The sequence below is a fragment of the Podarcis gaigeae genome (assembly GCF_964106915.1).
Source record: "Podarcis gaigeae genome assembly, chromosome: 3".
NCBI classification, from domain to species: domain Eukaryota; kingdom Metazoa; phylum Chordata; class Lepidosauria; order Squamata; family Lacertidae; genus Podarcis; species Podarcis gaigeae.
In genome coordinates, this window is record NC_139680.1 from 88,304,453 (window position 1) to 88,320,047 (window position 15,595).

Genomic DNA, 15,595 nt, shown 5'->3' on the forward strand with positions numbered 1-15,595 from the left:
CAGAATGATCTGTCGACTTGCCGACAGAATGATTCCCTCTCTCCTCTCCTCTCCTGAACATTGTTCTGGGGGTTATCCCCACACACTGAGCCAATTTTGGGGGGCTGCAGAGGGTGGGAGAAGGGGGGAGCCCCAATGTGCTAGCAGAAGTCCTTGCACGGGCTTTCGCTAGTGGGATTCATTAATTGAATCCCAGCCACGGCTTCCTCCAAAGAAACAAGGGAACTGTAGTGTCCCCCAGAGAGCTACAATTTCCAGAGAGAGAGAGAGATTCACATTTCAGATTGCATGAGCCCATTGGCTAATTCTGCTTAACATTATTCATGGCCTCATAAATCAGCAGCAATCTTTAAAACGTTCAACTTTTACCTCCTTGGAGAGACAACAGAGATTTTCCTACTCCACTCCTTTCTCGTCATATCATCCCTTGCAATGTATATAATTTATATATATTTCATTTACAGGCTGCTGTAGGAGCCAAATCAACTGGTTTGGATGATCTAACCACAGCTTGGAGGGGGATTTCCTGGAGGTACAGCATTTGCTAGAATTTATCCCAAATTCTGCTGGAGTAAAGAATTTCATGCACCTTTTTGAAGAGCGCCATTATATACATGAAAATGAGAAGAGAAAATGTATGTGACAATTACATGTTTGAGCATATCCTCATGCCCAGACATGCAATCTGTTCTTTTTCCAATAACAAGAAGCCTTATTAGTACCCTTATAAGAATACGCTGCCATCAAGCAATCTTGCGGGCTGCATATTGCACTTCTTCCCAAGCTGTACTTCAACAAATAATTTCTGAACTGATCGAGGTTTGAGATTACTTTCAAGTGAACAAGCTTGCACTAGGAGTGGCACAATGGAGTGGGAGGTTATGAAACAGCAACACACAGTTTGCTTCATGCTTATGTGCATTGATTGGGATCTGTTCAACTCAGTCACCTGGTGCAGATTTCCTTCCTTACACAGATATTTGTGCAAGAATGGACATTTTACTAAAAAAAATATTAAAGTCAGACAGTAGTCGTTATTGCACAAAAATGTGGAAGAAGAATAAGATGGTAATTATCACACATCTGGAAACTGTTGACAATTGCTCAGTTGTCATCTTGCCCCATATGCAATTAATGCACATAAATAAGGCTTAATGCGCAAGTGTGCCCTGACATTTAACACACTCTCCTAAAACTTTAGAACCCCAAATATCTATTGGGCACCAACACAGTCTGGCCTCTCAGTGAACAAATGTTAACAAATCTAGTTTATTATCAGCAAGATCAGATTAAAGGAGGTCAGATCTCAATATGTACTACATATATCAGCATAAAGGGGAGCATTTCTAAGTTCTTAGCTGTGTGTTCTTGCTAGAGGCTTACATCTGTTTTAGCTGCAGGCCTATTTTACTTGATTTGAAAACTTTCCCTTCATTCACACTTGTTCCTATCCTTTTATCCTTAAAGGCTGGGTGGCTTTTCCCCCATGGAGGTTTCTGTAGTTTTGAGGGACTTTTGTTCCTAAGTCATCTCTACCCTACTCCTTGCTAATACAACTGTGTTTCTCGGACAGATGGTAGATGCCCTTTGATACAGTGTTAATTCCAGTGACCGATTTGGTATTATCCTTTTTTCTAGTGCTGGAGGTGATGAAACCTTGGAGACTCACACAACCTTATCTAGTGAGTATCTTTTGACATACCATGGCATGAAAGAGAAACGTCCATGATGATATTAATCCTCTCAAAGCCATAATTTGAAGGTTTGTGAACTAGCACTGTGTTTCCATGCTTACGTGTGGGCCTTAATTGCTCACTTGCCGCTTGAATGAAACCATAGTTTGTGATGATGTCCAGATTGGCAAACCATTGTTTGAGTGATCCCGCCAACCGCTCCGCCCCCCCCCCCCATGTTTTCATCCTGTGTTGCAATCCTGATTTGGAGAGATGACTTAAACCACCGTTTGCCGGCTTGGATGTCAGGGCAAACTGGTTTGATGCCAACAGAACAGAATGAACGAAGCCCTACGTGAGAGGAGAGGCGCACACAAGCACAGTGCTTGCTCAAAATACAAACGCAGTCAAAGCCTGTCTGATCTTGTATCGAAGTGAGTGTTAAGTAATCACACCCTGAACAGAGCAAGAACAGCTACAGAAGAAAACCAGGCAGCCGCTTGGGTGTAAAAATTCCATGGCTGTGTGCCTTACTTGTGTAAATAGCTTTGAGAAAGAGTCCTTGCCTGTACACCCTGAGATTTCCACTTTCCCAGTACATGACTTAAAGTGAAATGGAGATACTAATCAGTTAGTGGTAATGTCCAGTAAATTGGCAGGCTGATCTACTCATAGAGAGAACGATAGGGTGATAGCTAAATCACTGGGATTAAAATTAAAAATAAAAAGCTCGCATCCCAGTCAACTCAGCAACCTGGTGCTCTCCAGATGCTTTGGACTACAACTTCCATCATCCTTGGCCAGCAGGGATGTGCTTGGAGTACACCAGGTTGGGGAAGGATGCATTGAAGATGGAGCTTGTTTTGCTGCTCAGCATATAAGAAGACAAGGGCAGTAAAAACAACAACACCTGGGCTAACCCTGACATTGGATCCCTACTTGCATTAAAACCACTTCACATGCTATATTCTTACAATCCCTGTATAGGAAAATTAGTGCTTCCTACCAATTCAAACCCAGAGTTGTCCGCAACTGGACCTAACGGTCAGGGGTACCTTTACCTTTACCATTTCAATTCAGTGAGCTACAGTGACTTCAAAGTATTTGTGTGGTGTTGGTGGGGGGTCCACTTTGAACAAAACAAATTGCACTCTTATTCCCATGCAAAATAAATTTCTGTGGGTGGTATTCAACTCAGTTTAACTCATGGTAGACCCAAAGAGCCCCCTGGTGAGGGGGTGTGGCCTGGGGGAGAATCTTCGCTTGGCCCCCACACCTGAGCCAGATGAGCCTCTGTTCTCACTCTGCATAAGGTACTTCCAGTGTTCAGCACAGACATTTTGAACTGCAACAACAGCTCTGTTGAGGGTAATAGAACCAAAAAAACTTGATGGGGAAGACTTGGCTCTCTTTTCTACAGTTTCCCCTAGTTAATCGGTTGTAATTTCGGGAGCATTCATAAAATGTGAGATGGTTCTTACCGAATTAGCCCAACCACAGTGTGGCTCTTGCTCACCAAACCTTATATTTTTTTTTCCTTCTCTGCCAGATATTTTGAAAAAGTTTAATCCAAACCTCTCTGGCTTCTCCACTGGCACCCAGAACGAAGCGGCCGGATTCAACGTAGCAGTAGGAGGAGCCACCGCACAGTAAGACACCCTGGGACAAGGAAAAACTGCTGCATTAAGCCTAAACCGTTGCCCCAAAGCTGAGGGGTTTTGCCTGTGTTTTACATCATCCCCTTCTGGGGTGTAAATCTGGTTAAGAATCCAAGGATAAAGTCTTGCTATAAAATCTTTTTGCAATATTGTACCTGCCTAAATACATTTGGCAACTCTAGCCTCTGAGGTCCTCAATCGATCACCTTTTGCCAAGCACTAAATTAACTGCAGAGGGAGTTAGAGGTGAGGTGGCACGGCTGTGAAATAGTGCAGAGCTTCCAAGTGCAGCCTTGAAAATTTAGAGCTTTAGCTCCGAATGCACTCTGTCAGAGCCAATCCTTCAACAAAAATAATCGATCTGAACTTCTCTGCTGTTTGGCTCGCATGCTAGCTGGTTGGCAGGCAAGTTGGCTGGTAGTGTCTTGAAGTTTGTGGTAGTCACCTGTGCAGACATTTTTTTAGGGAACTTAGGCTGTGTACACACCATACAATTAAAGCACATCCCCCGCTCCAAGATTCCTGGGAACTGCAGTTTGTTACAAGTGGGAATTGTGGCCTCAGTGAGAAGTCAACTACAATTCCCATGATTCCTGGGGGGATTGCTTTAAATGCCTTATACTGCATTTGCTGTTCTTGATCATTCCTTTCCTTGTGCAGCTCTTACTGGTCGTGAAGTAGCATTTTATAAAGCAAGAGGGGGAGAGAAGCCTCCCAATTCCAAGTCTTAAATGAAGGATGCTGGAGGAACGTAGACTTTGCAAATTCCGAGATGACATTACCCGATCTTGCTCGCCACTAGATTTCTGCCCTTCCCCAGACAGAACTGGGACAGGGCTCTCAGCAGCTTAAAGATATCAAAACACTCATTCAAATATGTATTTTGAGAGAAACTGCACATTTAAACATGTATTAATACAGTCTTTGACATCTGATGGGAGGGCGTTCCACAGGGCGGGCGCCCTCTGCCTGGTTCCCTGTAGCTTTGTTTCTCGCAATCAGGGAACCACCAGAAGGCCCTTGGCGGTGGACCTCAGCTTACGGGCAGAATGCTGGGGGTGGAGACTCTCCTTCAGGTATACTGGGCTGAGGCTGTTTAGGGCTTTAAAGGTCAACACCAACACCGACAGATAATTGGAAATGTATGTTTAGAGGAAATTTATTCGTAAACATTGCAGCTCTATGTAGGTAGGATAAAAGCCACATGGATATGACACAGATCTGTCTTGCATATCTAACCCTCGACTTCCAGATACAATGGCACAATTGCCTAGTGGGCTGGGGTGGTACCCTTAGTGGTACAGCTATTACTGATGCTCCTTTTCAAACCGAGAGCCAGGGCAGTGCAGTTGCCCTAGGTTCAAATCACCACTCAGGCATTAAGTTCGGTGGAGGGCCAGTCATTATCTCTCAGCCTAGTCTACTTCCTGGAGCTTCTGTGACGATAAGCCAGGGTTAAATAAAGCATACACACCACCCTGGGGTACTTGAGGAAGTGCAGGATAAATAAATACATATGTACACTTAACAGTAGGGAATCTGAGAGGGAGCTTACCTGAATTTTGCACAAGAGCTGAGAGTAAGTTTTGATTACATGCTGGCAATGGACAAGTGCAATGAAAAAGACTCACGCAAGTGGTCTGCTTACATGAAGAGTGCAATGTGAAAACAGAGAACTCATGCAAAATCACAGCTCATATTTTTCTGAAAGAAAAATAGTGACCTGAGGTGTTCCGTTTCATGGAAGAGCTGACACAATATTTGTGGTTCCTCAGCTACATTGCTCATGAGAGTAAATGGGTTGCATGAGAGGGTGTTTTTTGCTCATTTGTTTTGTCCTACTTGGCAGCTGGTGACTGATCAGAAATGACTCTCTAGGTCACAGCGTGAACATCAACCAAGGACTCTCAGATCCTAGTTCTGTCCCGCAATGATGCTCCTTCTGTTGGTTGACCCCACTGAGCTTGCCATGTTTGAATGCTCTCCTTTTCTCTTTCCACAGGAATCTCCCAGCCCAAGCAAGAGGATTGGTAGCACGAATGAAAAACAGCCCAGTAAGTATCTGCATTACAGAAAATGAATGAAAAATCTGGCAGCTTGTAGAAACCACTGGGTAAGGAAGATACCTATAATATTGCTGAATGCAAGAATACAATAGTCGTGTTTAAGATGTTGGGTTATTATAAAAAAAAAACCAGTCATCCTCTCTTGGTTAATATATTGCAATATATGTGTTTAAGCAGTGGGGGTAGGCATGAAAAAATTTCATCCTCTAGCCACCTAAACCAACTTATGCTATTTGTGCTATTTTAAAATAGTGATGTTGATAATATTTAGCCTTGTGAACTGCCCCACCGTACCCCAAGGACTGGGATCCAAATCTTTGCCATCACAAGACATTGTATACAACCCATGTTGCAACTGTACCAAAATCAGAGATTATAGCACTGCTGCAAAATGCCCACAGAGCAAGTAGCTCATGATGAGTCCAGCAAAATAATCCAGGTTGTATGATAACAGGTCACACAAAGCCATCCCCTGATCAAACTGGTGTGACACAAGGGAGGTTCCTATCTAAATACAAAATACCAAGATCAAGCAGTCTCTGAATGAGAGTAAAGCCCATCCATAGGAGCCAACTCTTAGAGGCCAAGAGGGCTTCGCCCCCCATAAAATATTTGAGGAGGCTGCCCCCCGCCAAATTGATGGCCATTGCCATTCAAATGGTGTGCATGCACCATGCCCTGTGATTGATTTTGCAGGGGGGGGCTTACCTGCGCCACCCTGCCCCCAATATTTTATTCAAGTTGGCACCTCTGAGCCCATCCGTTACACCTTCAGTGCAGTGCCAGGGGCTGGATCCAGGCATCCTGCCACATGAATGGAAGGCACTAGGGATGGGAGAGAAATCTGATTGCGTTGCCATCAGGCAAACTTACCTAAGTCACGCTTTCCAAAGAATGAACCAGAACGCATCCGTCCTTCCAAATTCACACTTTCCCACATTTTGCAATCTTTTTCTTCAGTCAAGTAATGTGTACAAACATCCAGTATATTAGGGGGCAAAGCTTTGGGAAATCTGGATATTAGGCAAAGTTGCATACAAAAATGTGTCTAGGAGGAGAAATTTGCACCAAAATGCTGATGAATTTTCATGTGGACTTATTTATTTATTTATTTATTAAAGCCACCTTTGCTTGGCTATTTCCACTGGTTGCCTATTTGCTACCAGCCCATGTTCAAGCTGTTGCTCTTAGTATATATAGCCCTTAACAACTTGGGATGAGTGGTGTTGTTTTTTTGTGTGGGATTCGCTTTACCCCATATATACCCACTTGACAGCTTCAACCTGTGGAAATGGCACCTTTGCAGGTACCGCATAACACCCTTTCCACATTTGTAAGAAATCCATCTTTCAGTGCTGCAGCAAACTGTGCTTTGGAACTCCCTGCCTGTTAACATCAGGCAGGCAGGAACATTCACTGTCTTCCTCTTGGTGCCTGCTTAAAACAAGTTTGCTTAGGCAAGCCTCCTGAGACAGCTAGTGTTGATTTTAATCTTTTACAATATCTTAATACCTGTTTTAACTCTCTATGTAATGTTAATATTTTGTTTTATATTGTTGCAAAGAGCTTTGGGTTGTTTGCCTGTTTACAATCCAGCAGTATATGTATTTTTGCTAAATAAGTAAATAGAATAACAGTGGAGCAGAGAATGCAGACCTGTACTGTGATGAGTGTTCAGTAGCTTCAAGACATGCAAAATGAGATGGCTCACCTCTGGAGGGGAGTCAGCTTCCAAGAGCACATTGAGGAAATGTTTTTACCATGTGCATTTGTGCCCCATCTGGGTGCAATTCAAGTTAAGTGGTTATGACCAGGCAAGCCCTTTCTGGTTAGGGGCTTAGTATACCTGTGAGGTTGCCTTTGTCCTTATGTGGCATTCAACCTTCTTGGATAGACAGAAAACACCTTCTTAATATGATCTGTGCGCCAAGGAAGGGCATGAAATACATGTGATGACAGGTGTTCTCAGTGGCTGCCCCACATTTCTGGAACTTGTTCTCCCTGTAGGTCTGCCCGAGTGTCTTTTGGAAGCATTGCAAAACCTTTTTATGTTATTGAAGTTAGCTTTTGGTGGCTGAGCTCAGATGCAGAGGGAAAATGCAACCAGGGTGTATTAAATGTGTTATTACCAACCTGACTCCTTTTGCTTTGGGAGGGGAGCCATTGCAGGGAAGGAAGAGGAACTAGTGCCATCAAACTATTGATGGATCGTTTGGTGTGGGCTGGAAGACAAACAAAAACCACTGCTTTCCCAAACCTAGGCCTGTGTGACAGGTGCTGAATGAGGGCTGACTTTGTTGTCAGTTTTTCTGTTCTTATTAGTTGCATTTAGTTGCATGTTCTTATTAGCTGCATTAGCTGCATACTGTGATAAGCAGAAAGGAGAATCCATTTCCTCTCTGCATTTCTGCATTTTTCCTGCTCTCTCTCTCTCTTACACACAAACACACACCAACTGAGTGGAAGCACTGACATTTAAGCAAAAGTCAGAGCAGCTCCTAGGTTTCAGAGACCATGATCCTGGCCTTCTGAAATCAGAGAGGGAATGATGTCAAACACCCCCGGGCACCTTTTTGAAGCAAACGTGAAGTGAAGTCAAGGGCCAGGAAAACAAATCCTATTAATGAAGAGAATTCAGCCCTGTTTGTGATTCCCAGGCCTTTGGTTTCCTTAGGACACATACACCAATGCTTGTTATGTAAACTTGCTGCTCTAAAAATAGCCACCATCCATTCCTTTCTTTGTACTGCATGTTACAGAATGTTTTCCACTGAGTTACAGCTCTCAGCAGCCCCTATTGTTGGCTGGCAATGACGTAGGTTGAAGCAGCTGCCGGCCTTGGCTAAGCACAGCGAAGGCACCTATCTGAGGGCTCCTTCTCTCTCTATCTAAATGTCCACTCTTCTGGGCATTCCCTTCCTTTTTTTCAACAGTCCTGGTAACGTGTCGCTGTCAGGGATTCTCAGTGACTCCAGCTACTAACAACTAGCATTCGGTGCATCATTGTGGAAAATGTTCTTTGTCTCTCATGCTTGCCTCTGTACAAGTGCCAAGGGCTTGCGGTCCCAGTTACACCCCTCAGCGCCAAAGTCCATTAGGAATAGAAAGCCTCCTGTGTCACAGAAGCCCAGATGCAGCTTAGATGATCACACTCCAGGGCAGCTGCCAATTTCTCCCCTGGCTTTTATGCCTTCTCTCTCTCTCTCTCTCTCTCTCTCTCTCTCTCTCTCTCTCTCTACTCTCTGTTATTCAGTCTGACCCACCAATGAAAGACTTTGGATTTCAGACAGCAAAGGGGGACTGTGTGTGTGTGTGTGTGTGTGTGAGAGAGAGAGAGAGAGAGAGAGAGAGAGAGAAAGAAAGAGGGGGGAGGAAGAGAGACATTGCTGCTATTCTCTAGTATCTGTCCCATTAGACAAACCCTTTCATGTGGTAATGATCATGCAACAAGTTCAGCTCAAATACCTAATACCCTCCGTTGGGCATGCAATACTTTCATGCCCTTGAAAAAAGCTGTCACAAAGACAGCATAGGCATGGTGGCATTTCAAACAATGTGGATAGCATGCCATTGCAATTGCTATGTGTGACATGAGAAATATGGGATTGTGAATTTACTCTCAAAAGGCCTTTTCCCATGGAGATGGACTGAGTGTGTACGTGCTTTGGCTTCACTTTCTTCAGCCCCAAGCAATGTCTGTAAAAATTCCGCAGCAGGTGAGCAGGGAGACGATTCCAGCAGTTCCGGAGAGTGGAATCGATGGGATCCTGAGCCAGTCACATTACTCATTACTCTCTTTGCTCCTCTGAACATCCGTGAACTACTCTGATTTTTGTTTCTCACCAGAGCATCAACTATCAGGAGGACTGGAAGCTAGTCACCATTTTCATTGGAGGCAATGACCTTTGTAACTATTGCTTAGACAAGGTATGAAAGCTGTAGCTGGCTTGGTTTGAAAACGATAGTATTTCCTGTCACTTTTTATTTGAAATGAGCATTTTTGTCCTGATTGCAGCCCCAGTCCTCAAAGGTGGTGATTGGCTCTAGTGACCTTCCAAAAAAGAGGATTGCCATCCAAATGGAAAACAACTAAGCCAGCCATTGGGGGAATAATAATAATAATCCATGTGCCGAGCTAATAAGTATTAAAACTATAGTTCTCAGTAATGGAGTATTTTGGAAATACAAAATACTTCTGGAGACACATTTTTTTATTGGGAGTTGGGACATAGTGAGGTAGATTTGGAGGAGGAGGGAATACCAGTCTTTTCTGAGAATTCTATTCAATTTTTTGAAAGACTCAGTCCCATTCTGAATTAAGTTTACTTGTGACATCAATAAAAATGAGTGAAACCAGTACACCATTATGCCCTCACAATGTTGTGCCACTATAAAAGGCCCCCTTCCCCATTTATGAATTCCCCAATATGAATTCCAATTATAACATTCAAGATTATGAACTTGAATTCAAAATTCTGAGTGATTCCCCCTTTTTTTTAAAAAAATAATAATCACATTTCTGGATGAAAGTTTTGAAGCTGCATTTTGAATCTTGTTGCAAATAGTGGGCTTGATTTCAGCTCTTGAATTATGTCTACATCCAGTGTTTGGACGCAGAGAATCGAAACCGGCTCTCCCAATCCAGCTCTTCCTGATTAACTGATTCAGGCATCAGTTGTTTGCTTTTAATTCAGCTGGACTGGTAATTTAAGAATCTCGTCCAAACGCCATGTGTGCTGAGTAAGTCAAATGCATGCTGCAGCTGGGAAACAATTCTGCAATACTTCCTTCCAAATATATCAATACTTTGCTAGCGCAAATTATATCCTCATATCAGTCTCCTTCAAGTCAAGCTATTCCATAGGTTTTGGGTGTGTGGGGATGGATTTATCTGCAACTTTTCATGCAATACTGAAAATGGATAATTGAGTGTTTCATTTTCTTCAGGAGACCTATTCAGTGGACAGATATGTTGAACACCTCCAGGACACCCTTGATATCCTTTACAAGGAGGTAAGACTTTAAGACACTCTAGAAGGCTGAGTTCTTGGCAACTGCACTTAAACATTTCTCACCCCTCGCAGAGTTTCCATGATCATGTTTCATTCAGGACCTTCTTTCAGATAGCTGGCACTGGTGCAGTCATATTTGAAGGGTAATCCAATGACCTTGATAGCTAATGACCAGGAAAGCGGTGAGATTCTACTATGGCGAACGTGGTTGCATTTTATAAGGTTTTCTTCACTTTTCTCAACGTGAAGCTAGCCCCTAAAGCCCTCTGCAGCAGAATGATGCTGCTGCCTCAACATCAGGCAGCAGCTTTGTCTACCGTGCTTATGGATGTACTGTCCAGCCTCCCCAATTCTTTATTTGCTCTGACTTAAGGATATTTGTGCAGCAGAGGAGGAAAGGAGATGGGTGGATAAAACATGATAATGAGCTTGCCTAGTGTCTGCAACACTCCCAATTCCTTCCTTCCTTCCTTCCTTCCTTCCTTCCTTCCTTTCTTAAATTTGTTAGTCACTTTATTTTGCCCTGGACAACCCAAAGCAACTTATAAGTAAACAACCTCCCCACCCCATGTAGATACTTTAATACCAAGGAGGAAAAGCAACACATTAAAAACATCTCACCCACTTCTAAAAAGCCATATGTAGTTAATGGTTAAAGGCCTGGTTATAAGGGAAAGTTTTTGCCTGGCGCATAAAGATAGGCAGTGAAGGTGCCAGGCAGGCCTCCCTGGGTAGAGCATTCCACAAATGGGGAGCTGCTCCATGGCGCCTTCTGGACTTTTCATGGAAGGGGCGCACGAAAAAGAGTTTCAGGTGATGATTGCACAGTCCAGGTTGGTTCATGCTGAGCAAAATCACCGATTAATTTTCAGTCGGGGGTGGGCAACTCCCAGCGTAACCGTAAGTTGCTACAAAGTGAAGTTGCTCTGTTTTCCCCTTACATTGCCTCGGACACAATATGTAGTGTCAAAGTTTGAAATAAAGACCTGTGGGTTGCCACAAGTATGCAGTCAAACCCTGGCTCTCAAATGATGAAGCTTTATTGAGATGAAGGATGAAGATAAAACGAATGAAAGGGGAAAGGTAGAATGAAAGAAACAAAACCATTTGGACCTGTGGGGGCTGGGAGGGAAGAAGGTGGAACTAGTGCCAATGCAAGCAGAGGCAGCTAATTCTACTTTTGTCACCCCTCCCCACCCTCCTTTGTGCTGAGTTCTACAAGGGCAACACTGAGGCTAAGGGGAAGGAAGCTGCCAGGCAGTCCCACCCCCCTGAACTAGTTGTGAGTAAGCAGACAGGGCATGTGGGGGCTGGCTGAGGGCAGGATGAAGTGACACAGCAATGCCCCATTGCCCAAATGAAAAGCCTCCACTGGCTAAGTATCCTCAGCTAGTTATTGAAATTGGTGGCCCAGAGTCTCCTGAGTATTTTATTCATTTTTTATTTTATTTATTTATCGCACCGACATAATATTTTCCGTTCATTGCCACTGGCCCTCTGTACATTTCCTTTCCTATTGCATGAAAACCAGATGCTCACACGACTACTGATCTGTGCATAACCTCTCTGTGTTGCTGTTTGCTCTGCCTTGTGCTCTGTGCATCAATATACCTGGTTACTGTAATCCCTGCAGCTCCCTCGGGCTTTTGTCAACATGGTGGAGATAATGGAACTCACTGGACTGCGTCAGATAGAAAGGGAAGCATCCGGATGTGTTCTTTCAGGGGCGTAAGTGAGCGGATCGCACAGCAATCTGTATTGTATGCTATTTTTAGGGCCGATCTATACTTTTGTTATTCATAAAGCAACCGCAAAGAGCTTAAAAAACCTGTTCCCTGCAAGATGCTATTGGACCTGGGAGCTGTGAGGCAGCAGATGCTCTAATTATAATGAGGATACTGGGTCTGGTTTTTCCCTTTACTCACATGAGAGCAATCTTCATTGATTTCCATTAGAGCTGCAGCCATTTAAGAGAGTAGCTTTGGGCTTCTTGTTTTCTGTACAGATATTTATAACAAGGTAGACAGTGATTCACAAAGTCTGGCTGATGCTGGATCTCTTGTGTTAAGCCAATTTGAGACGTGTGTTAACCTGGAGTCCATTTGTGTGTGCTAAACATGTCACAAAAATCCCTTTCCACTGTATGGAAGTGTGGGTGTCTTTCCCATCTGGCCAGTGTCATTGTCTACCCAACTATAAAGAGGGTTTGGAACACCAGAATCCAAAGGTCCAAACTGTTGAATCCAGGAGTTCTTATATCCCAAATAAGAACCATGCCTCTAGGCCAGCCTTCCCCAACTTGGTGCCCTCCAGATGTTTTGGGCTACAATTTCCATCAGCCCCTACCATCATGGCCAATGCTAGCTAGGGCTGCAGTCCAAAAATTCTAGAGGGCTCCAGGCTGCAGGAGGTTTCTGTAAACCAACAAGCGAGGCAGAAGTCCCGGGCAGCAGTGCGATTAGAACCTAAGGCCACATTGACATCATATATCTAAAGCACATTTATACGACACCTTAGCAGCCTTTGAGAAAGAATCCTGGAAACTGTAGCTTATGCCTGAGAGCTACAATTCCCAGCACCCTTAGCAAACTACAGCTCCCAGAATTATTTTGAGTAACCCATGTGCACATGTGTGTATGCACATATATAGGACCACAGACTTAAGCACATTATTCTGATGTGTCCGTTATTAGGCCATGGAAGAAATGTATTTTTAAAATCCAAGGCATAGGCTTTTGTATTCTTTGGTTCCACAAACATAATCACAAGGGTGGTGAACCCATGGGTCTCCAGATGTTGTTGGACTCTAGTTCCTTTTGGTATCCACAGCCAGTATGGCCAATGGTCAGGGATGATGGGAATCATAGTCCAACAACATTTGGAGTTTCCCAAGCCCTAATCTAATACTGTACATTCTTTCTAAGCTATTTTAAATCAAACCATTTTGTTACCTGCACTATTGCAGGGGGTTGGACTAGGATCAGTGCTATCTAGGATCTGTGTTTATTTTAGCATCCCTCTCTTTCAGGAGCCTTTGCCCGTGTTTTCTTAACCCCCAGGAAAACTCCCCTGAACTACAGGAAATGAAAAGAATTAACAGAGATTTTCAGGTAAAGCAAGCACTTCCTTTCTTACTGATTTCAAGGGGAGGAATTTAACATCATGCTCTTCTGATCATTCTGCCAGCTCAAGCATTTTGGCTTGCCGGACAGAACGATCCCTCCTCTCCCCCCTCCCCACTTTTCCAGAGGTTTCTTCTAACCCACCCCCAACCCAATTTTGGGAGAGCGAGGGAAGCACCAGTGCACAAATAGCAATCTCTGTGCAGAGCTTCCACTGACGAGACTCCTTAGCTGACTCCCACTCAAGATCCTTGCACCCCTCCTGTAGATGTTAAGCCTACATATTAATAGTGGACTCATTCTCTGAGTGTGGATCCATATGTACCTAAAGCAGCATCATCCACAAGGAAAAAAAAGTGTCAGCAGGCTTGGAGAAACCCCAAGGTCTGCAGAACTACACACACACACACTCCAAGGGAAGGAACCTGAAACAGCCCAATGAGGACCAAGTGTGTTCAGATGCTACAGAATGTTGGCTGGGTATTTGAGGTTGGGTGGAGCGGAAAATGCAGTGGTTGACTGATGCCCAAGGGAACTAGTAGGGCAGAAAGGAGGGAGACCATCAGTAGGTGGAGCCAGGGTCAACGACAGGCCGAGCCAACTAGTTTTGTTCTGTCCTCCTCCCTGTAGAGGTTTCTTTTTTACAAGGGCAACAGGAAGATGAAAGAGGAGGGAACTGGCAGGAAATGCCACTCCCTGGACTAGATGCAAGGGAGAAGGCAGGACCGGTGGTGGGCTGCCTGAAGGCAGGCTGAGAGTTGGTGGGGCCTAACAGACCAGCCTCCCCTGAGAAAATGACAAAGCTGACTGGAACCCTGAAGAGGAAGGCTCCGTGCTGCCACATTTTGTTGCCTTGATTTGGTGCTGAGAGTACCTGAGAGTGATTGCTTGTTTCAGCTGGCATTGGTGATGTCATCTGTTTTCCCACATAAATCCACTCTCTTGCATTTCACGTTGTGCCTGGAGCTCAGTGACTCATCCTTGCCTCTTCTTCACCTCTTCTGTCTTATGTATTTATTTGTGTTGTGTGTTTATCTGTTATGTGTCCCGTCCCCCGTCCCCCTGTCTGAGGCACAGTGGGAAGCAGTGAAGTCTTTTAGCCTTCTTGATGCTCATGCCCTCCTAATGGGAATCCCTGCTCGGGGAAACTCAGCCTCAGCCTCTCTGCTTTTCCATTTTTAGGAGTTCTTTTCTGGGCAGTTCTTTCTTGGGAGCCATCTGGCATTCCTGGTTACAGCTGGAGACAGCTCCTGAGCTGAACTGGAGCAGCTTTACTCCCTGCCAACTAATTTCTCTTGATTGTTTTACTCGTTGACAGTGCTGCAGTTTTGTAGTTTTATAAGGATAGCTTTATTATTTTAATGATTTTTTTTTGTTGTAAATTAAGAACATAACAGAGTCTGCTCAATCAAAAAGGCCTATCTAGTTCAGTATCCTGTTCTTACAGTGGTGAACCAGATCCCTGTGGGAAGCCTGAAAACAGGACCTGGGTGCAACATCACTCCCCTCCCTTGTAATTTCCAGGAGTATTTCAGACTCATACTGACAATGTGTGGGGGGGGGGGGAGTACATAGTCATTGTGGCTGATAGCCATTGATAGCCTTAATTTCCTTCAGGAGGCTTGCTGGGAATCAGTATAGAGATTTGAGAAATGGTGGCGATAATAGCAAGTTTGGTTTCTAAGCCTACCCTATAATTTGTAAGGGTCCTCGGGTTAAATACTTAATTTAACCCGAGGTGGTACCTCGGGTTAAATACTTAATTCGTTCCAGAGGTCCGTTCTTAACCTGAAACTGTTCTTAACCTGAGACACCACTTTAGCTAATGGGGCCTCCTGCTGCTGCCACGCTGCCGGAGCACAATTTCTGTTCTCATCCTGAAGCAAAGTTCTTAACTTGAGGTACTATTTCTGGGTTAGAGGAGTCTGTAACCTGAAGCGTATGTAACCCGAGGTACCACTGTATCTCCTTTTTTCTTTATCCTTGCAAAAGCTCTGTGAAGCGGGTATTCCTGCCATCTGACTGTCTCAGGACATAAGTTCAGCTAGTGTGACTTCCACAATG

At 44.2% G+C, this 15,595-nt stretch overlaps 1 protein-coding gene across 5 annotated transcripts in view; it reads left to right on the forward strand.

Annotated features, from left to right (window-relative positions):
* Positions 1-15,595, forward strand: part of PLB1 (phospholipase B1) — a 111,951-nt gene that overhangs the window by 85,903 nt on the left and 10,453 nt on the right. For all 5 annotated transcript variants that reach the window (XM_083732156.1, XM_083732157.1, XM_083732158.1 and 2 more), the window contains 8 exons: positions 465-532; positions 1,639-1,682; positions 3,223-3,322; positions 5,334-5,385; positions 9,244-9,324; positions 10,345-10,410; positions 12,043-12,137; positions 13,438-13,519. In XM_083732156.1, the coding sequence (XP_083588282.1) occupies positions 465-532; positions 1,639-1,682; positions 3,223-3,322; positions 5,334-5,385; positions 9,244-9,324; positions 10,345-10,410; positions 12,043-12,137; positions 13,438-13,519 (588 nt within the window). The remainder of the gene's footprint in view (positions 1-464; positions 533-1,638; positions 1,683-3,222; positions 3,323-5,333; positions 5,386-9,243; positions 9,325-10,344; positions 10,411-12,042; positions 12,138-13,437; positions 13,520-15,595) is intronic.